This window comes from Rhinoraja longicauda, chromosome 4, assembly GCF_053455715.1.
Source record: "Rhinoraja longicauda isolate Sanriku21f chromosome 4, sRhiLon1.1, whole genome shotgun sequence".
In the NCBI taxonomy this organism is placed as follows: domain Eukaryota; kingdom Metazoa; phylum Chordata; class Chondrichthyes; order Rajiformes; family Arhynchobatidae; genus Rhinoraja; species Rhinoraja longicauda.
In genome coordinates, this window is record NC_135956.1 from 12,763,441 (window position 1) to 12,787,029 (window position 23,589).

General features: G+C 45.8%; 1 protein-coding gene across 7 annotated transcripts in view; it reads left to right on the forward strand.

Moving 5' to 3' along the window:
* The window catches only part of runx1t1 (RUNX1 partner transcriptional co-repressor 1), a 136,350-nt gene that overhangs the window by 64,177 nt on the left and 48,584 nt on the right, over positions 1–23,589 (forward strand). For all 7 annotated transcript variants that reach the window (XM_078397204.1, XM_078397206.1, XM_078397200.1 and 4 more), the window contains exon 4: positions 14,430–14,519. In XM_078397204.1, coding sequence (XP_078253330.1) covers positions 14,430–14,519 — 90 coding nt within the window. The remainder of the gene's footprint in view (positions 1–14,429; positions 14,520–23,589) is intronic.

A 23,589-nucleotide genomic window follows, 5' to 3' on the forward strand; every position in this document is an offset into this window, starting at 1 on the left:
TAAGAGGGAGTTAGATGTGGCCCTTTTTGCTAAAGGGATCAGGGGGTATGGAGAGAAGGCAGGTACAGGCTACTGAGCTGGATGATCAGCCATGATCATATTGAATGGCGGTGCAGGCTCGAAGGGCCGAATGGCCTACTCCTGCACCTATTTTCTATGTTTCTATGTTTCTATGAGGGGAATAGACAGGGTGAATGCACAGAGTCTTTTTGCCCAGAGTAGGGGAATCAAGAAGCAGAGGACATGGCTTTAAGGTGAGAGGAGTAAGATTTAATAGGAACTGAGGGGACATATTTTTCACACAGAAGGTGGTGGATAGTTTCAACGAACTGCCAGAGGAGGTAGTTGAGGCAGATACCATAACAACATTGAAGAATCGGGTCTGAAGAAGGGTCTCGACCCGAAACGTCGCCGTTATTTTCTTATAACAACATTGAAAAGACATTTGGGCAGGTACATGGATAGAAACAGTGCAGAGGGGTGTGGGCCAAATATGGGCATATGGGACTAGTGTTGATGGGGAATCTTGGTCAGCATTGGCAAGTTGGGCCGATGGACCAGATTCCATGCTGTGTGAAGCTATGAGTCTATATCTTGTTTGGTTTAATTGTCATAGACTTACCAAGTGACTAAACCAGTGCTACTTTAAACACTACTTGAATGGGAACAGTGTGGTAGTTATTCGCCAAAGGGCTTGGTAATAAGGGGTTTGTGTGGCTCACTAATAATTTTAAGCTCCATCTCGTAACATTTCTTCTTTGCTACCCATAATCAGGCACTGTGAGTTAGGGGAAGGAGTGGGGATGGAAATTTTCCCTAAACATGGATAGGCAACGTCTCTAAACGGGACCCTTCTTCAGATTCTTATTTACTTCCGAGAATCCTACCCGGATTGCTTAGCCAATGTCCCAGATTTGTAGAAACAAGAAACTGTAGACACTGGTTTACCAAGGAAGAACACAAAATGCTGGAGTAACTCAGCAGATCAAGCAGCATCCCTGGAGAACAAGGAAAGCTGATGTTACAGATCAGGATCCTTCTTCAGACTCTGGTTCTTGATTTTCCTACTGGGCAAAAGACTCAGAGGACACAGGCTTAAGGGGAGGGGTGAAATATTTAATAAGAACTCGAGGGGTGATTTTTTTTTACAAAGTGTGGTGGGTGTATGGAGCGAGTTGCTGGTTGGAGCTATTTGAAGCAGGTACTATCGCAATGTTAGAGGTTATGGGGAGAAGACAGGAGAATGCAGTTGAGAGGAACAGACAGATCAGCCATGATTGAATGGCAGAATCAGCTTGATGGGCTGAATGGCCTAATTCTGCTCCGAGAACTCATGAACGTTTAAGAAACATTAAGACAGCTACATGTATAGCACAGGTTAAGAGGGAGATTGGCCAAATGCAGGCAGGTGGGATTAGTGTCTGAAGAAGGGTCTCGACCCGAAACGTCACCCATTCCTTCTCTCCCGAGATGCTCCCTGACCTGCTGAGTTACTCCAGCATTTTGTGAATAAATCGATTTGTACCAGCATCTGCAGTTATTTTCTTATACTTAGTGTAGACGGGGCATGTTGGTCGGTGTGGGTACGTTGGGCCGATGGGCCTGTTTCCACACTCTATGACTCTATGACTAAATCTTCCCTGCACTCTTTCCAGCTTAATACATCCTTTCCTTAGAGTCCCAAACCTGAAACCTTGCCTATCCAAGGGATGGTGCATGGCCTAGATTTGTAACTAGATTGTTGTGAGGATAAATAGAATGGGTGCTTTGACCCTTCCAAATCCATTTCTATTTGACGCCTGGTGAAGTCAGTGTCTTGGAGCCCCTGGAGAACCTTTGGCAAACATGCAGTTCTTACATCCTTATTAACGTAGTCTGTCCCTCACGTCAGGGTTGTTTAAAGGCCTCTGAATGTTGCTGTTAGGCAGCAGGCCAGACCAACTTGCTGATAACAGCCAAGGATGCATCTGTGCTCTGGTTTTCTCCCATATGTTTGGAAGGTGGGCCAGAGCTGAGAAGTACATGCCCTTCCAGCCAGCTGTGTGTATTGATCTATTCAAGGGAGAGTTAGATATAGCTCTTAGGACTAATGGAATCAAGGGATATGGGGAGAAGGCAGGAACAGGGTACTGATTCTGGATGATCAGCCTTGATCATATTGAATGGCGATGCTGTTTCGAAGGGCCGAATGGCCAACCCCAACACCTATTTTCTATGTCTCTATGTACATACAACATCACGAGCAATCACCCATGGTTCTCTGGCCTGGTCTTCCCAGCAAAAGCTGCTGGAGGAATCTATGAAACACATAAGCAATTAAGGATGTTTAGAGATACAGCACGGAAACTGGCCCTTCGGCCCACCGAGTCCGTGCTGACCAGCGACCCCCCTTCACTAACGCTATCCTACACACACAAGGGACAATTTACAATCTTTACCAAAGCCAATTAACCTACAAACCTGAATGTCTTTGGAGTGTGGAAGGAAATCCGGAGCACCCAGAGAGAATCCACGCAGGTGACGGGGAGAACGTGCAAACTCCGTACAGACTGCACCCATAGTCAGGATCGAACCCGGGACCCTGGTGCTGTAAGGCAGCAGCTTTACCGCTGCGCCACCGTGCCACATCCAGGATGGAGGCCTTTCACTGAGGATATTTTGGCTTTAATTCTCTGAAAAAATCTGCTCTGTTACGAAAGAAAAAAGGAACTGCAGATGCTGGTCCTACAAAAAAAGGACACAAAGTGCTAGAGTAACACAAAGTTACAGGAGCAGAATGAAGCCATTTGGCCCATCAAGTCTACTCTGCCATTCAGTCATGGCTGAGCTATCTTTCTCTCAACCCCATTCTCCTGCCTTCTCCCCACAACCCCTGACGCCCGTACTAATCAAGAATCTATCAATCGGCACCTTAAAAATATCCAATGATTTGGTCTCCACAGCCATCTGTGGCAATGAAATACAGATTCACCACCTTTGGACTAAAGTCATTTCTCCTCATCCCCTCTCTAAAGGAACGTCTTTTTTTTATGCTGAGACTATGATCTCTGGTCCTAGACTCTCCCATTAGTGGAAACATCCTCTTCACATCCACTCTATCCAGGCCTTGCCCTATTCGGTGAGTTTCAATGAGGTCCCCCCCTCATCCTTCTAAACTCCCTCACTTTGTGAGGGGTAAGGGAACGGATGTAATGTGTCTGAAGAAGGGTCTCGGCCCGAAAAGTCATCCATTCCTTCTCTCCAGAGATGCTGCCTGACCCGCTGAGTTACTCCAGCTTTTCGTGTCTATCTTCAGTTTTAACCTGCATCTGCAGTTCCTTTCCTCCACATAAGGTGTCTGATCTCTGGGCCTATTGATTTTGATCTGTTCTGAAGAGTGATGCATCCTTTAGGATTTCCCATTCCTTGTAACAGGCAGCTTTCTCCCTTTTCAGGTTTCAACCTGAACTTTTCTCGCCATGTCTTCACTGGAACCTCCATCAAAAACCCCATTAACTGGCTTTTATTGGATATTTATTGTCACATAAAAGTAAACACTGTGCCTTGTCACTTGTGACAATAAAGTATTCCATTCCAGACCATTCCATTACGTAGTGAATTTCATTTTGCGTATAATGTCGGCGCCACCATGTTTGGTGCCATTTCACCGAGTTCATGATTGAATGGCAGAGTAAATTTGATGGGCCGAATGGCCCAATTATGCTCCTATCACTTATGATCATATGATCTCATTTGGAAGCTTTGGGTACAGAAGTGTGAAAATGCTCACCTCCAGATTCAGGGACAGTTTCTTCCCAGCTGTTATCAGGCAACTGCATCACCCTGCCACAACCTGAGTGCAGTCCTGAACTACTACCTGCCTCTTTGGTGACCCTCGGATTATCCTTGATCGGACTGGCTTTACCTTGCACTAAACGTTGTTCCCTTATCATGTATCTATAAATGGCTCGATTGTAATCATGTGTTGTCTTTTTGCTGGATGGACAGCACGCAATTGAAGCTTTTCACTGTACCTCGGTACACGTGACAATGAACCAAACTGAACTGAGCTCCTCGGACGCAGAACTGCCCGAACGCTCGTTGGAGGTGGAATACCTTGGTGGAGTAGCTGGGGACTTTGGGCGTAGAGAGCAAGGGCGGTCGGAGGGTGAACCGGGGTAATGCCTTTAAGGTAGGCTGCAGGAGGTTACCCGCGGGGCACAAGATGGCTGGGCGAGGAGAAGAGAGGGATGACAGCTTGTGGGCTGAGCCAGTCGTGGGCGACGGAGGAGAAAGGGGATGATAAGATCAATAGACAATAGGTGCAGGAGAAGGCCATTCGGCCCTTCGCGCCAGCACCGCCATTCACTGTGATCATGGCTGATCATCCACAATCAGTACCCCGTTCCTGCCTTCTCCCCATATCCCTTGCATCCCAGGGTGATGCAGTTGCCTGATAACAGCTGGGAAGAAACTGTCCCTGAATCTGGAGGTGAGCATTTTCACACTTCTGTACCCAAAGCTTCCAAATGAGATCATAAGATCATAAGTAATAGGAGCAGAATTAGGCCATTCGGCCCATCAAATTTACTCTGCCATTCAATCATGGCTGGTCTATCTCTCCCTCCTAACCCCATTCTCCTGCCTTCTCCCCATAACCTCTGACACTTGTACTAATCAAGAAACTATCTACCTCTACCTTAAATATATCCACTGACTTGGCCTCCACAGCCTTCTGTGACAAAGAATTCCACAGATTCACCAACCTCTGACTAAAGAGATTCCTCCCTTGTCTCCTTCCTAAAAGAACGTCCTTTCATTCCGATGCTATGACCTCTAGTCCTAGACTCTCCTACTAGTGGAAACATCCTCCCCATATCTACTCTGTCCAAGCATTTCATGATTCATGGCCGTTGGAGCTTGGCTGCCCTTTGGCAAACACGTGGAGTTCGGCCGCCTCGCAGAATCCTCTCCATGGGTTTCTGGTGTCGGACGAAGATCCCAGGCACATTCATCCATCTCCATATGCGTTCATCCATCCAATGAAGTGTTGCCATCCTGGTGAAGTAGTGGCCCTGCAATGGAAATTTGTGCAGTTTTTTTGTCCTTATTTTCTTAAATAGAAACATAGAAAATAGGTGCAGGAGTAGGACATTCGGCCCTTCGAGCCAGCACCGCCATTCAATATGATCATGGTGATCATCCAGAATCAGTACCCCGTTCCTGCTTTCTTCCCATAATCCCTTGATTCCATCAGCCCTAAGAGCTCTATCTAACTCTCTTTTGAATACATCCAGTCAAATGGCCTCCACTGCCTTCTGCGGCAGTGAATTCCACAGATTCACAACTCTGGGTGAAAACGTTTTTCCTCGTCTCAGTCCTAAATGGCCTACTCCTTATTCTTAAATTGTTATGCCTGGTTCTGGACTCCCCCAAGATGGGGACCATTTTTCCTGCATCTAGCCTGTCCAATCCCTTAAGAATTTTATACGTTGCTATAAGATCCCTCTCATCCTTTTAAAATTCCAGTGAATATAAGCCCAGTCGATCCAATGATTGGGTTTAAGAAGTCTGTGCATTTTACGAGAGAACGTAGATAAATGTGAATTTCACAAGCCCAAAGAATTGAATATTTGTTAAGTATCAAAATATCCGTTCACCGGTCAAGATTAGCTGGAGGGAGAGGTTGGACAGACTTGGATTGTTTTGCTTTATAAAATGATGAGAGGCATAGATAGGGTAGGCAGTCAGAACCTTTTTATTCCCAGGATTGAAAAATCAAATGCTAGAGGACATAGCTTTAAGGTGAGAGGGGCAAGGTTTAAAGGAGGTGTGCAGATGTTTTTTTACACAGAGGGTGGTGAGTGCCTTGAACGCGGTGTCAGAGGTGGTGGTTGAGGCAGATACAATAGTGGGACTTGAGAGATTTTAGTTTAGTTTAGAGATACAACGCGGAAACAGGCCCTTTTGGCCCACCGGGTCCGAGCCGCCCAACGATCCCCGCACATTAACACTGTCCTATACCCACTAGGAACATTTTTTACATTTACCAAGCCAATTAACGTACAAACCTGTACGTCTTTGGACTGTGGGAGGAAACCGAAGATCTCGGAGAAAACCCACGCAGGTCACGGGGAGAACGTACAAACTCCGTACAGACAGCACCCGTATTCGGGATCGAACCCGGGTCTCCGGTGCTGCATTCGCTGTAAGGCCGCAACTCTACCGCTGCGCCACCGTGCCGCCCGATAGGATAGGAATTTTGGGATAGGCACATAGAAATGCAGAAAATGGAGGGATATGGATTAGCAGATGTTGGCTTAGCCGGGATATTAGATGAGCAGGTAGATAAGGGTTGGTGTTGGCACTATTTTCAGCACAGACTTTCCCTTTAACTTGGCTGTTGTTACAATGTCTCTGACCAAGCTTGTGAAGTCATCCACTGTGGCAATGTGAGAGTTTGGAAGATGTTGATGTTCGGAGGGATGTAGACATCCTTGTGCATGAATTGCTGGAAATTAGCACACAGTCACAGTAAGCGATAAGGAAAACAATGGATGTTGACTTGTATTACACAAGGATCTGAGTACAAGACGAGAGATGTCTTGCTTTAATTACTGAGGAGGAGATTGCATCTGCGTGGGTCAGACTGCCAGACCCAGGGAAGGATATACATGCGTGCAGCAAAAACTAAGCAGGTTTATTCCTGGGATTATGGATTTCTCCTTGGGTTTAAGGAATCCTCGCTCGCACTGGCCCCAAACTCCGATGAATGCACTGTTACATAGTTATACAGCATTGAAACAGGCCATGGAGTGATACAGCGTGGAAACAGGCCCTTCGGCCCAACTAGCCCACACCGGCCAACATGTCCCAGATGCACTAGTCCCGCCTGCCCGTTTTTGGTCCCTATTCCTCCAAACCTGTCCTATCCATGTACCTGTCTAACTGTTTCTTAAATGTTGGGATAGTCCCAGCCTCAACTACCTCCCCTGGCAGCTTGTTCCATTCACCCGCCACCCTTTGTGTGAAAAAGTTACCCCTCAGATTCTTATTAAATTTTTTTCCCCTTCACCTTAAATCTATTTCCTCTGGTCCTGGATTCCCCTACTCTGGGCAAGAGCCTCTGTGCATCTACCCAATCTATTCCTCCCCTGATTTTGTACATCTCTATAAGATCACCCATCCTCCTGCGCTCCATGGAATAGAGACCTAGCCTACTCAACCTCTCCCTATAGCTCACACCCTCCAGTCCTGGCAACATCCTCGTAAATCTTCTCTGTACCCTTTCAAGCTTGACGTCATCTTTCCTATAATGTGGTGCCCAGAATTGAACCCAATACTCTAAATGCGGCCTCACCAACGTCGTGAACAACTTCAACTTGACCTCCCAACTTCTATACTCAATACTCTGACTGATGACAAGATAGATTTCATGCTGCATGTGGCCCTTCAGGCCAACTTGCCCAGGTTGAACAAAATGCCCCATCTTCACCAGTCCCACCTACTTAGGTGTTTAGCCCATATCCTTCTAAACCTTTCTATCCATGAACCTGTCCAAATATCTTTTAGATGTTGTGATAGTACCTGCCTCAAGTCTTTCCTGGACGTACAAAATCAAGTGACTTGACAAGGTAGAGATGAGATTGGTTTCCCTTGGCTGTGGAGTCTAGGGGTGTAGGAAGGAACTGCAGATGCTGGTTAAAATCGAAGATAGACACAAAATGCTGGAGTAACTCAGCGGGACAGGCAGCATCTCTGGAGAGAAGCAATGGGTGACGTTTCGGGTCGAGACCCTTCTTCAGACTTAGAAGGGTCTCGACCCAAAACGTCACCCATTCCTTCTCTCCAGAGATGCTGCCTGTCCCGCTGAGTTACTCCAGTAGGGGTCAAGTGATCTCAAAGTGAGGCACCTTCCATTGGGGTCGGAGATGAGGAAGACTTTTCTTCACCTATTGGTAGTGAACGTTTGGATTTCTCTCCCCAGGAGGGTTGTGGTGGTTCATTTGGTTCAATAGTGCTTTATTATCACATGTGCAAATGCACAGTGAAATTATTTTCTTCCAAGTCGTCCAGTAGAGTATTGTCATACCCAAGCACAATCCCCGATTAGCAAAGTGTACAGAAGTAGTCCACTGAGCCCACATGCAAGAGGAACCACACGTTGGCTCCATTTTCAAGGTCCAGTCCGCGCTCTAGTTGTTATGAGTGGTGCCTGATCCAGGCGAGCCCCAGGCTGCTGCAGGGCCTCCAGCCATCGCCTTTTTTGGACATATGGGTCAACCAGTGAACTCGCGTCCCTCTCCTCGCCCGTCCTACCGACCTGGATGGCCTGGTAGGCCATTCCGCGGTTCCCTCTCCTACCGACCTTGCTCCTTCAATATTGCATAACAGGGTGGCACGGTGGCGCAGCAGTAGAGTTGCTGCCTTACAACGCCAGAGACCCAGTTTCAATCCTGACCATGGGTGCTGTCTGTACAGAGTTTGTACGTTCTCCCCAGGGACCTGCGTGGGTTTTCTCCAGGTACTCTGGTTTCCTCCTACACTCCAAAGACGTGCAGGTTTGTAGGTTAATTGACTTGATATAAATGTAAAAATGTGGGATAGTGTTAGTGTGCGGGGATCGCAGGTCCGTGCGGACTCGGTGGGCCGAAGGGCCTGTTTTGGTGCTGCATCTGGGGTTGCCAACTGTCCCGTATTAGCCGGGACATCCCGTTTTTTTGGGGCTAAATTGGTTTGTCCCATACAGGACCGCCCTTGTCCCGTATTAGGCCCGGGAGCCAATGTAGCCCCAGACACTGTAGGCCGGGGACTGCTGTAGGCCCGGACAGTGTAGGCTAACGGAGTGTGTTCGGGTAGAGCGGGGCCGAGTGTGTTCGCCTAACGTAGATTGCATAGCATCCAGCCCCCCAGCCCGGGTGGCCGCCATTGGTGGAGAGGGATCATGTGGCCGCTGGCTGGGTGAGGTGACATAACCTTTTGTCCCTTATTTGGGAATGAGAAAGTTGGCAACCCTAGCTGCATCTCTAAACTAAACTAAACTATAACAAGAGGTCTATTCCACATGTAGTAGCTAATCGGTTGCTGATTGAAGTTGCTCTATGTATCTTGAGAATTTTCATTATTATTGTTCCTTTATCAATATGTGAATGTGCAAGATAAATTTCAGGCTACATATTTGTATTCTTGGTATCAGGATCTCAGGAACAAAAACAGTGTGTGTATTTATGCAGATGCATATGAAGTATCATTAAGGTTTAAATTGAGAAAAACAACAGAACTGTGGGAATGCATTTACTAATTTATTTTCAATTTTAAAACCAACATATTGCCTTAAAATTCGTAAGTTGTTACAAATACGACAAATGAATAGCTGATATGATTATCCAATTGTAACCACGGATGGATGCCAATATTCAGTTTCAAAATGAAAATTATATTTCATCTTTCAAAAAATGTGGTCGGCACTAGGGCAGAGTGGTAGAGTTGCTGCCTGACAGAGCCAGAAACTCAGGTTCGATCCTGACTACGGGTGCTGTCTGTACGGAGTTTGTATGTTCTCCCTGTGACGGCATGGGTTTTCTCCGGGTGCTCTAATTTCCTCCCACACTCCAAAGACTTACAGGTCTATAGGCTAATTGGCTTGGTATAATTATAAATTGTCCCTAGTGCGTGTAGATAGCGTTAATGTGTGGGGATCGCTGGTCGACGGGCTTGGTGGGCCGAAGGGCCTGTTTCTGCGCTGTATCTCTAAACTAAACTAAAGAAGTTAACCTATCAGAATTCTACATTACTTGGTATTTTGCTTTTGAATTTGATACTGGAATACAAATATTTATAAGGTTTGCTTGAAATTCTCATCTGCAATCTTACCAAAAGAATTTAAGCCATTTACTTTAAACTGGCTAATATTCTGCCAAAAATTGAAGTAACAATTTAAAATATATAAAACATAGCACAAAAAGTAAGGAAATTTGTGTTTGGTAGATTATTTCTTTGTTGTAACAATGCTTCTTGGCAATAAATCTTATACCGTTGGAAAGCCTGTTTATTTCCCTTTTAAATGGTGCCACATTTGTAAGGAACATGCATTTGTGGGATGAGCAGCAGAGCTGAGTATATGGGTTGCGCCCATGAAAGATTTGCCAAATCTTCTCTGCCAATGCCAAACAGCTTATTCTGCTGTTGCTATTGACTCTTGTTTTGAGCTTCTGGTACCCCCAGGTGCTGACAATCAGGTGCCTGATTGGCACCTGATTGGCAGCATCTGTGAGCATGGGCCCTGCTACAGTGGTCAGTAGGTGTCTGCTCCAAGAATCGGCATGCCACGTTTGACTGATCTGGATAGGGCCCGTGCGATAGGGCAACTTCAAGCTGGTGTTCCGCAAAACCAAGTTGCGGCATTATTTGGAATGAGCCCTAGTACCATCTCCAAAGTGAAGGCCAAGTTCCATATAATGGGGGATGTCAGAGACAGGCCGCGAAGTGGGCGTCCCAAGAAGACGACACCCGAAGAAGACCGTTTCCTCACCCTGTCAGCACTTAGGAACCGTAGGCTGTCTTCTACAGATTTGCAGTCAAGGTTTGCAGGACGATATGGCCGACGGCTCTCTGCCCAGACAATTCGGAACAGACTGCACGCAGCCGATCTCCGGTCTCATAGGGCTGCCAGGAGGCCTGCCATGACTGCCCTTCACCGTCAGGCCCGTTTGCGCTGGTGTCGGCAACACATGCACTGGAACCTGAACATGTGGAGGAACATTATGTTCAGCGATGAGTCCAGATTCTGCCTACGGCAGTTGGATCATAGGGTCAAAGTGTGGAGAAGACGCGGAGAACGCTATACTGATTGCTGCACCGATAGAGTAACATCTTTTGGTGGAGGCAGTGTGATGGTGTGGGGCGGCATCACCCTCACTGGAAAAACGAGGCTTGTCATCATTGGAGGCAATCTCAATGCAGAGATATCGAGATGAGATTCTGCAACCAGTGGCAATCCCATCTCTCCACAGTCTGGGACCGAACTCTATCCTCCAAGATGACAATGCTCGCCCCCACAGAGCAGGGTTTCTCAGAGACTACCTCCAGAATTTGGGAGTGGAGAGGATGGAATGGCCTGCCAGCAGTCCTGACCTCAACCCCATTGAACACTTGTGGGATCAGCTTGGGCGTGCTGTTCGTGCCAGAGTGACCAACACAACCACGTTGGCTGACTTGCGACAAATGCTGGTTGAAGAATGGGATGCCATCCCACAACAGTGTGTGACCAGGCTGGTGACCAGCATGAGGAGGAGGTGCCAGGCTGTTGTGACTGTGTATGGTTCTCCACACGCTACTGAGGCTCCTGTTTATTAAATGAATAAATTGTTAAATTGCCAATATGTCTTGTTTCTTCAGACTTCAATCATCCAATCCACCAAACAACACCGAACAACAGTCAATGGCAGAATAAGCTGTTTGACATTGGCAGAGAAGATTTGGCAGAATTTTCTTGGGCGCAACCCACATACTCAGCTCTGCTGCTCATCCCACAAATGCATGTTCCTTACAAATGTGGCACCATTTAAAAGGAAATAAACAGGCTTTCCAACGGTATAAGATTTATTGCCAAGAAGCATTGTTACAACAAATAAATAATCTACCAAACACAAATGTCCTTACTTTTTGTGCTATGTTTATATATTTAAGCCTTCATTGGGAGTAATATTCTATATTGTGAATTTCAGGTCTGTACTTTTCTATAAAATAGTTTCCAAATATAAAGCCAAATATAAGCATGGTTAATGCAGGAACCTGTTTTCACAGAGTAATACAGCGTGTAAACAGGCCTGTCAGTCCAACTTGCCCACACTGACCAACATGTCCCAGCTACACTAGTCCTATCTGCCTGCGTTTGGCCCATATCCCTCTAAACCTGTCCTATCCATGTACCTATCTAACTGTGTCTTAAACGTTGTGATAGTCCCTGCCTCAACTACCTCCTCCCATACACCCACCACCCTTTGTCTGAAAAAATCACCCCTCAGATTCTTGTTAAATCTTTTCCCCTTCACCTTAAACCTGTGTCCTCTGGTCCTCGATTCCCCTATTCTGAGCAAGAGAGTCTGTGTGTCTACCTGATCTATTCCTCTCGTGATTTTATACACCTTTATAAGATCACCCGTCATACTGTTTTGTCAGTAATCGAAGGGTTAAGCTATAAAGACGGTGAACTTTCTGGAGAATTCAAATCCCCGAACATCTGCATTTTAGTCACCCCAGGCAGTAATGACATCAAGCAATGGAATTTATTGCGTAGGAAGGAACTGCAGATGCTGGTTTAAACTGAAGAGAGACACAAAATGCTGGAGTAACTCAGCGGGCAGACAGCATCTCTGGAGAGAAGGAATGGGTGACGTTTCGGGTCGAGTCCCTTCTTCGAACTGAAATTCACAGGAAAGGGAAACGAGAGATATAGACGATAGTGTCAGAGGTCATGGGGAGAAGGCAGGAAAATGGGGTTAGGAGGGAGAGATAGATCATCCATGATTGAATGGCAGAGTAGATGATGGGCCTAATTCTACTCCTATTCCTTATGACCTTATGTAGAGAGATATAGAACAAATGATTAAAGGTATGCAAAATAGTAACAACGATAAAGGAAACGGGTCAACTGTAGTGAGGTGAGAATGAAAAGCAGGTGTGACGGGGGGGGGGGGGGGGGGGGGGGGGAAGAGGAAGAGAGAGAGAGAGAGAGAGAGAGAGAGAGCGAGAGCGAGAGCGAGAGAGAGAGAGAGAGAGAGAGAGAGAGAGAGAGAGAGAGAGAGAGAGAGAGAGAGAGAGAGAGAGAGAGAGAGAGAGAGAGAGAGAGAGAGAGAGAGAGAATGAGAGAGAGAGAATGAGAGAATGAGAGAATGAGAGAATGAGAGAATGAGAGAATGAGAGAATGAGAGAATGAGAGAATGAGAGAATGAGAGAATGAGAGAATGAGAGAATGAGAGAATGAGAGAATGAGAGAATGAGAGAATGAGAGAATGAGAGAGAGAATGAATGAGAGAGAGAATGCAGAGGTTACTTGAAGTTAGAGAAATCATAATTCATACCATTGGGCTGTAAGCTGCCAAAGCGAAATATGGGATGCTGTTCCTCCAATTTGCATTTAGCCTCTCTCTGACAATGGAGGAGGCCGAGGACAGAATGGTCAATGTGGGAATGGGGAGGAGAATGAAAGTGTTTAGCAACCGGGAGATCAGGTAGGTCCAGGCAGACTGAGCAAAGGTGTTCAGCAAAACAAATTTATGATAAGAGATGTTTTTGTTCACAGTTGTTTCTTGTCGGGAAGTGAAAATGCGAGTACAAAGGACACATGGCTTCAATGTCCACAACTGCTGTTTGGGCCACATTCAATATACACCGATCAGCCAAAACATTATGACCTGATGAGCCAAAACATTACAACCACCTGCCTAATATGCTGTTGGTCCTCCGTGTGCAGCCCTATACGCAGCAGTGTGCGATGCACTGTGTATTATGACACATTCCTCCCGTGACCACCATTAAAATTTTCTGTGACTTGTGCCACAGTAGACCTTCTATCGGTTCGGACCAGACGGGATAGCCTTCGTTGCCCTCGCGCATCGATGAGCCTTGGGCGCCCAACACCCTGTCACCTCCTCGGACCACTGTCGGTAGGTTCTCACCACTGCTGACCGGGAGCACCCCACAAGCCTTGCTGTTTCAGAGATGCTCTGACTCAGTCGTCTGGCCATAATAATTTGGCCCTTGTCAAAGTCGCTCAGGTCTTTACTCCTGCCCATTTCTCCTGCATCCAACACATCAACTTCAAGAACTGATTGTTCACTTGCTGCCTAATATATCCCACCCCTTGACAGGTGCCATTGTAACAAGGTAATCGATGTTATTCACTTTACCTGTCAGTGGTCATAATATTTTGGCTGATCGGTGTATGCTGTTAGATCTTCATTCAGTATTTTCTTTCATCAACTTACTTTTACTAGTAATAGAATGTGCATAAAATCATGAGAGGAATAGATCGGGTGGATGCACAGAGTCTCTTGCCCAGAGTAGGGGAATCGAGGACCAGAAGACATAGGTTCAAGGTGAAGGGGAAAAGATTTAACAGGAATCTGAGGGGTCACTTTTTCACACAATGGGTGATGGGTGTATGGAACAAGCTGCCAGAGGAGGTAGTTGAGCCTGGGACTATCCCAACATTTAAGAAACAGATCGACAGGTACATGGATAGGACAGGTTTGGAGGGTGATGGAGCAAGGGTAGGCAGGTGGGACTAGGGTAGCTGGGACATGTTAGCCGGTGTGGGCAAGTTGGGCTGAAGGGCCTGTTTCCACACTGTATCACTCCATGACTCTAATGGAGAAATGTGCTTTGTTTAGATGTTTGATGATGATGAACAGTAAATTATTTTCAAGACGTTCAAATTTATTTTGCAGAATTCTACCTTGACAATTGAAGAATTCCATTCCAAATTACAAGAAGCTACAAATTTCCCTCTCCGACCTTTTGTTATACCGTTTTTAAAGGTAATTGTGGCATTTTTCATCTACTATAATCCTAGAAACTCTGATCCTGATGTTATGAAGTCTATAGTTTGTGCGGAAAGTCTAATTGCTGGTAATTTAGAGGATAACATTGAGGATAACATTGAAATATATCATACGTAATACAATGATTCAATTTTTTAAGTTTGGAGAATGTTTTTTTGCGTGCTATTCAGGCAGCGGAAAGATTATACATGATTACAATCAACCCATCCGCAGGGCACAGATACAGATACAGGATAAAAGGGAATAACAATCAGCACAAGGTAAAGTCCAATTAAAGATAGTACGAGGGTCTCCAATGAGGTAGATGTAGGTCAGAACTTCTCTCGAGTTGGTGATGGGATGGTCCAGTTGCATTATAACAGCTGGGAAGAAACTGGTTGGAAACTTCAAGTTCTGAGGAGTCAATATCACCAGCAACTTATCTTGGACCAGCCACATCAAAGCAATGGTCAAGAAACCACACCAACGCCTCCACTTCCTTAGAAGTCTCAGGAAGTATGGTGTGGCTCCAACAATTCTCACCAACTTCCACAGATGCACCACAGAAAGCATTTTATCAAGGACACATTAGCGCACCATGGTTTGGGAACAGCTCCATCAGGGAAGAGGGGAGAAGAGGGAGTGCCCGGGGTGAGACGCGTCTTTGATTATGTTGCTGGCCTTGATTATGCTCAGCTGCGTCCACAAACCTCTGCAATTTCTTGTTGTCTTGGATGGAGCTGTTCCCAAACCATGGTGCGCTAATGTATCCTTGATAAAATGCTTTCTGTGGTGCATCTGTGGAAGTTGGTGAGAATTGTTGGAGCCACGCCATACTTCCTGAGACTTCTAAGGAAGTGGAGGCGTTGGTGTGGTTTCTTGACCATTACTTTGATGTGGCTGGTCCAAGATAAGTTGCTGGTGATATTGACTCCTCAGAACTTGAAGTTTTCAACCATCTCTACTTTGGTGCTGTCAGTGTATACCGGGGTATGTTTACCACTTCGCTTCCTGAAGTCGATCATAATCTCCTTTGTCTTGCTGACTTTGAGGGAAAGGTTGTTGTCTTGGCACCTGGTTACGAGGTTCTCAAACTCCTTCCTGTACATAAGCCAGGGGCCACAGTCTTAGAATAAAGGGGAGGCCATTTAAAACTGAGGTAAGAAGGAACTTTTTCACCCAGAGTGTTGTGAATTTGTGGAATTCTCTGCCACAGAGGGCAGTGGAGGCCAAATCACTGGATGAATTTAAGAGAGAGTTAGATAGAGCTCTGGGGGCTAGTGGAATCAAGGGATATGGGGAGAAGTTGGGCACAGGTTACTGATTGTGGATGATCAGCCATGATCACAATGTATGGCGGTGGTGGCTCGAAGGGCCAGCACCTATTTTCTATGTTACTCCGTCTCATCATTATTTGATATCCGGCCCACTGCGGTGGCGTCATCTGCGAATTTGTAAATTGAGTTGGATTTGTATTTGGCTGCACAGTCGTGGGTATATAAGGAGTAGAGTAGGGGGCTGAGAACGCATCCTTGCGGAGCACCAGTGTCGAGGATTATCGTAGAGGATGATTTGTCCCCCTACCCTCACTGACTGTGGTCTGTTGGTCAGGATAACGAGGATCCAGCTACTCTACTCAGGCGAGTGCTGACTCCAAGTTCCATGGGTTTGGAGATGAGCTTGGATGGGATAATGGCATTGAAAGCTGCGGTGCTGCTCGTTTTGTTCGAAGTGGCTTCAGGCTTGGAAGCATTCTAACGTACATCTATATTTTCATGAGGTGCTTGCCATTTTCAAGAAATCTCCGGTGAAATTAAAATGCAGCCAATGGGATTTGCTTGTACTCCAATCAATCCTTTGTGTAATTCATTTGTGCAAGCTTAAGGCTACGTTTTTAAATATATATAATTTAATAAAAAAAGCACATAATAATTGCTTGCTTTCGGCATAGCAGTTATAAGCTCGACGTTTGAATTGCATCATGCAAATGCCATTTCCTTTGTGAATGTTGGGTTTTTTTCTTTTCTTGTTGGAAACAGCTCCCTGTAGGGGGAGGTTAGTGGTGGAAAAATAAAATTTCCAAAAAGCATACAAGGACACTTTCAGAATCTTCTTTCGCTGCTCGCCGCCATATGGCTGCAATATCATTTCATAGGGGACTGTTGGAATCAAAGATGCAATTTTTTTTTTCTAATTTTAGTGCCTTTCCTCAAAGGAGACATTAATGACAAAAAAACCATATGGTTGTGGGAACATGGACCTTAATAACTGCATTCAATCCCAGCTGTAACAATATGCATTAAAGTCTTGTTTTCATTAGGCTAATGTAAGCCACAGATTCTTGATTCTATTTCATGTTATGGGGAATCATTTACAGGAAAGATATTACACACCATTATAATTACTTGCATTGGTACTAGTGACCCCCCCCCCCTCCCCCTCCCCCACTATTTTGTGTTGTCACTTCCTTAGCTTAGTGAAGCATTTAAATTGAGATTAACTCCTTATGTGCTGAACTTCCATGGTTTAAAATAAATCTCCCCAAATTTTTTTTTCTGTAAATGTTTCAAACTGATAAACACATCTGAATCGGGCTATTCTATACTTTAAGGCAGCTGTTCTAAGTTTGATTGAATTCTACTTAAACTAGAGTAAATACCGATAGCTTAGCTCCAGGCTTATTATTATCACATGTACCGAGGTACAGTGAAAAGCTTTGTTTTTGCATGCTATCCAGTCAGATCAGATAATACTATTCATAAGTATAAGCAAGCCAAATTGAAGTACAGTAGGTGGAGCAGAGGGAAAGATGCAGAGGGCAGAATATAGTTTCAGAGACAAAGTCTGCATTAGGGTGGAGGTGAATTGGACTGTATCTTAGCTTACGGAAGGACCGTTCAGATGCTTAATAACAGAAGGGAAGAAGGTGTTCTTGAGTCTGATAGTACAAACGGGGGCGGCACTGTGGCGCAGCGGTAGAGTTGCTGCCTTGCAGCGCCGGAGACTCGGGTTCGATCCTGACTACGAGTGCTGTCTGTACGGAGTTTGTAAGTTCTCCCTGTGACCCTGGGTTTTCCCCGGGTGCTCCGGTTTCCTCCCACACTCGAAAGACGTACAGGTTTGTAGGTGAATTGGCTTCGGTAAAGATTGTAAATTGTCCCTGGTGTGTGTAGGATCGTGCTAGTGTACTGGGATCGCTGGTCGTCGCGGACTCAGCGGGCCAAAGGGCCTGTTTCCGCGCTGTGTCTCTAAACTAAACTGAACACTTTCAGTCTTCTGTACCTTCTGCCCAACAAGAGCTGTATCTTCTGCCCAACAAGAGCAGGGAGAAGAAGGAATGACCGGCGTGGGAAAGGTCATTGGTTATGTTGGCTGCTTTCCCAATGCAGCATGAAGTGCAGGTGAAGCATTTCCATTGGACAACGCTTAATCCACTGTGCAGGCCCTATCAAGTCTTTCTGCTTGTGAATTACATTAAAGGTCTGGATGCAGAACACACACATCTGTTCCCAATTTATTTTACCTGGGGCAACATTTCCCAAATCTATTTGATCCTTGCAAGCAAATTGGACAACCTATTGGATCTGCAGCTAGGATTCAGTTATTTTCATTATTTTAGCTGCCTACCTTCGTAATTTTGCCCACAGTCAGCCAAACTACTTTTATTGCCTTGAGATTTTGTTTAGTTTAGTTTAGTTCAGAGATTCAGCGTGGAGACAGGCCCTTCGGCCCACCGAGTCCGCACCGACCAGCGATCCCCGCACACCAACACTAATCCGACGCACACTAGGGACAATTTACAATTACAGTAAGCCAATTAACCTAGAAACCTGTGCATCTTTGGAGTGTGGGAGGAAACCTGAGCACCCGGGGAAAGCCCACGCCGTCACGGGGAGAACGTACGAACTCCGTACACATAGCACTCGTAGTCAGGATCGAACCAGGGTCTCTGGCGCTGTGAGGTAGCAGCTCTACCGGTGCGCCACCACGCCATCCCAGACAAAAACTTTGGCCTTTGTCCCACCCATCTGCCAATTTAAACCCCTCTCGCCCGTATCCACCTATCACCCACCAGGCATTGTCCCGTCCCGACCACTCTCCCAGCATCCTCCCCCCTACTCCAATGCCTGAAAACCCAAAATGGCGCTGTCCATTCTTCTCCACGATGCTGCCTGACCCCGTTTCCCTGTCATGTGTACCGAGGTACAGTGAAAAGCTTTGTTTTGCATGCTTAGCAGATAACACCATCCGTAAATACAATCAAGCCAAACTCAAGGGCAACTAGGTAGAGCAAAGGGGAAGATACAGAATGCAAAATACAGTTGTTGTGCACCAGATCCATAGACAAAGTCCAATGTCCGCAATAGGTTAGAGGTGAACCGACCCTTGTGCAATGAAACATAGAATTGTACAGCAGAAAAGCGGCCTATTCAGCCCACAATGTCTGTGCCGACCATAATGCCAAGACCATCTCTTATCTGCCAGAGTATGATCCATATCTCCATTCAAAAATGCTGACCCACCCATTCACGATTGAATGGCTGAGTAGCCTTGATGGGCGAATGGCCTAATTCTACTATCCCTTTAAACTTTGCATCATCTCACCTTAAAGCTATGCCCTCCAGTATATGATTTTTCCATCCTGGGGAAAAAGGTTCTGATAATCGTTAGGTAACATCCCTCGTTTAGTTTATTTTGGTTTAGAAATACAGCGCAGAAACAGGCCCTTCGGCCCACTGAGTCCGCACCGACCAGCGATCCCTGCACATTAATTCTTGATTAGTATGGGTGGCAGAGGTCACGGGGAGAAGGCAGGAGAATGCGGTTAGGAGGGAGAGATAGAGCAGCCACGATTGAATGGCGGAGTAGACTTGATGGGCCGAATGGCCTAATTCTACTATCCCTTGTGACCTCACAATTAACATTACCCTATACACACCAGGGGCAATTTTACATTTAAACATTTATACCTAACCAATTAGCCTACAAATCTGTACTTGGAGTGCGGGAGGAAACCGAAGATCTTGGAGAAAACCCACGCAGGCATGCGGAGAACGTACAAACTCCGTACAGACAGCACCCGTAGTCAGGATTGAACCCGGGTCTCTGGTGCTGTGAGGCAGGAACTTTACCGCTGTGCCACCCCTACTTTATGTCTTATGAGGAAGGAAAATCACTGATGAAGTAGCTGCAAGTGATTAGGTCTGGAATTCAGGCCTAGGAGTTCCTGTATCCAGAGGGTGGAAAGATTGACCTCCAACAACCACTCCCCCTTGTGGGAGATCTGACCCTGGCTCGAGGGGTGCTTTCCCCTTGACAGCCAATGACAAGTTTCACTTGAGCTTTCTGATGCCACATTTGGTCAAATGCTGCCCTGATATCTCGGTCTGGCACTTAGGCACTGAACTTGAAGTTTTTTTAATCCACACCAAGGCTGGGAAGAAGAATGAGGCTAAGTATTCCTGTTAAAACTCAAACTGAGCAAGGGTGAGCAAGTTCATAAGTTATAGGAGCAGAATTAGGCCATTCGGCCCATCAAGTCTACTCCGCCATTCAATCATGGCCGATCTAACTTTCCCTCTCAACCCCATTCTCCTGCCTTCTCCCCATAATCCCAGACACCCGTACTTATCACGAGCCCATCAATCTCTACCTTAAAAATATCCATTGACTTGGTCTCCACATCCTTCTGTGGCAATGAAATCTACAGATTCACTACCTTTGGACTAAAAAAAATCCTCCTCATTTGTGAATAGGTGCCACCTGTGCAGCACATTACATTTATATAACAAGTAATGGGATGCATAAGGTTTTGTTTTTCAAAAATTTAAATTTCTTCGACATAAGCGTTTTGCAATTATAACGAAGCAGCCAACTGGGCTGTTAAATCACATTAAAGGGCACTAAGTGTTGGAGTAACTCAACTGGTCAAGCAACAAAGAAGCACACAGCATGGAAACAGGCCAGGGTTCAATCCTGACTACAGGGCCTGTTTCTGTGCTCCATCTCTAAACTGAACTACACTAAACTAAATATTCTTAGGAAGGGAAATCTCAGTAGTTCAATGCTGCTTTCAATAGTGTTTTATTTGTCTCGTGTGCAACTAACTACACAGTGAAATTATATTCGTGTATTTACACACAAGGGTGCTGCCATGTTTTTGGCTCCCTTTCCACAGGCCAAAGTCCGGTCTGCCCGCACGCTCAGTCTACTTGGAGCAGTTCCCAATCCTGGTAGGCCCCCAGCTCTTTACCTGCCATCTGCCTTTACTTGCAGGGCATTTACCTGCCAAAATCTGCTTTGTGAAATCCATGTGAAATCTGAATTTTCAACAATATCGTTGACTCTTTTCCGAGACAGTCTTTGTGAAGCGAGCACGGATAGGGGGAAACAAAACCAGGCCTTATTAACAAGCTCCCATGATTGAACGAAAATAAAATGCAGATTTATTTTCCGGGGCACTTGGGGTAGAATGCAGGAAGTTGTGGCCGTTAAAGAGCAATCAAAATCAGTGGGTCTCGGAGATTAACTTAAAGCCGCAGATTTTGTGGTAGATTTTCATGTTTCTTGTTGCTTGGTTTGTTTGTTTAGAACTCCAGATGTTTTATCTGTATCTCTAGGTGGATAAGTGGAGACACCAGGAAGTCAAGGGATATGGGGAAAAAGCAGGAACGGGGCACCTATTTTGGATGATCAGCCTTGATCATATTGAATGGCGGTGCTGGCTCGAAGGGCCGAATGGCCTACTCCTGCACCTATTTTCCATGTTAACTGAAGATGCTGGAATGTTGAGCTGGAGTAACTCAGTGGGTCGGCCAGCGTCTGTGGGGGAATGGATAGGCCACGTTTCAGACTGAGGAAGGATACCGACCTGACATGACCCCCAGTCTATCCCTCCATAGCATAATGAAAGGCCTTGATAGAGTGGATGGGGAGAAGATGTTTCCAGTAGTGGGAGAGTCTAGAACCAGAGGGCACAGACTCAAAATAAAAGGACGTACCTTTAGAAAGGAGATGAGGAGGAATTTCTTTAGCCAGAGGGTGGCGAATCTGTGGAATTCATTGCCACAGACGACTGTGGAGGCCAAGTTATTGGTTATTTTTAAAGTGGAGATTCTTGATTTTTGATTAGTAAAGACGTCAAAGGTTATTGGGAGAAGGCAGGAAAATGGGGTTGAGAGTAAAACATAGATCAGCCTAGATTGAATGGTAGAGGTAACCCGATGGGCCGAATGGCCTAATTCTGGTCTTGTATCTTATGTCTTGCACCAGAGCTCGTGTTTTGCTCTGGGTAGACAAACTAGGGCTATGTTGTCATAATGTTCAATGTGCACTTTCTGTTCAAGTTAGTTTAGAAATAAAGCACGGTAACAGGCCCTTCGTTCCCTTCAGTGAACACTAGTTCTATCCTACACACCAGAGACAATCTGCCGAAGCCGATTAACCTACAAACCTTTGGCACGTGGGAGAAAACCCAAGTGGTCACGGGGAGAACGTGCAAACTCTGCACGGGCAGCGATCAGGATCAAACCCAGGTCTCCAGCGCTGTGAGGCAGCAGATCTACCCGCTGTGTCGCTAGTGGTCTTTGGGCCAGTTGTAATGATGTCGACAGGAATGGGGAACTATAAACCACCCTACATTAAAGAAGAAGGCAGAATGTAGATTTTAGTCACAGATTAGAAAGTAAGTCTTATTTTAATCGGTTCAGAATTGAAATGCAAAATCAGCACAATTAATCTCATATTCTTGGGTTACTGCTTGAAATCTAGCAGTGAATAATAATTACTTTTGTTGTTGGTGCAGAAGGACATCTGGGTGCAAGATGTGTCACATCTGTACCATTCGTATTAATTTTGTGCAGCTTTTCTTTCAGATGTTTAAGCGTTTTTTAAAAATCTGATGCTACTAGGAAATCAGAGTTGAGCTTAGATTTTAGAACAACGTGGAATTTGTTTTCCTGAGTGCGGAAAAGTGTTTTTCCCCCCCCCCCCTCATTTGTTTGCAGGCAAGAAAGAATTGCAATGTATTCTAAAATGAGGCATTTACTTAACATTGGCCTCGCGATCTTGCTTCACCTATGGCGGCACGGTGGCGCAGCGGTAGAGTTGCTGCCTTGCAGCGCCAGAGACCCGGGTTCGATCATGAATACGGATGCTGTCTGTATGGAGTTTGTAGGTTCTCCCCGTGACTGCGTGGGTTTTCCCCGGGTGTTCCCATCCTCCAAAGACGTACTGTGCAGGTTTGTAGGCTAATTGGCATTGGTTAAAAAATTGTAAATTGCCACTGGTGTGTGGGATAGTGTTATTGCGCAGGGAACGCTGGTCGACGCGGACTCGGTGGGCCGAAGGGCCTGTTTCCGCGCTCTATCTCTAAACTAAACTAAACTAAACTAAACCTGATAGCGGAGTGAGGGGGTATGGGGAGAAGGCAGGAACGGGGTACTGATTGAGAGTGATCAGCCATGATCGCATTGAATGGCGGTGCTGGCTCGAAGGGCTGAATGGCCTACTCCTGCACCTATTGTCTATTGTCTATTGATCACTTTCTTTTGTTCCGCCTTTTCTTTTTGTTCTCACTTGATATCTGCTTCATTCCCAGTCCGGCGAGAATACTTTTCTGGTAAGGTAGTTGATAGCGACTGCCCAAACATTCATTAACTCTGTGAGCCCAGACAGGAGAGGTTACAATCTCCTTTCACCGCCGAGCCTTGTGGACTGTTCGGGCCCATCTGGCCCTCTGTTAAGCAGTCATAAATCCTCCTGCTTTCCTTCTGTGTAACTCTGAAATGCTGGACACTCCTGTAATTGCTTTGCCTCCAATCAGTTCACCAGTTAATTACAGGTTAAGGAAGCTGATTTTTAAGTTCATCCATCCAGGAAAATCCTAAATTATCCCCCTTTCCAGCATTCAATTATTTCTTAAACGTTTCCAGAGCTTTTGCCTCCACTGCTGGGAGTGTAGGCCGGTGCTGACCAAGCCTGTGTGATCTCTGTCCGTGATTTTCTTTATTGTTAGAGCCTGTATTCCTCTCGACCCACAGAATCTCTTGCCCAGAGTAGGGGAATT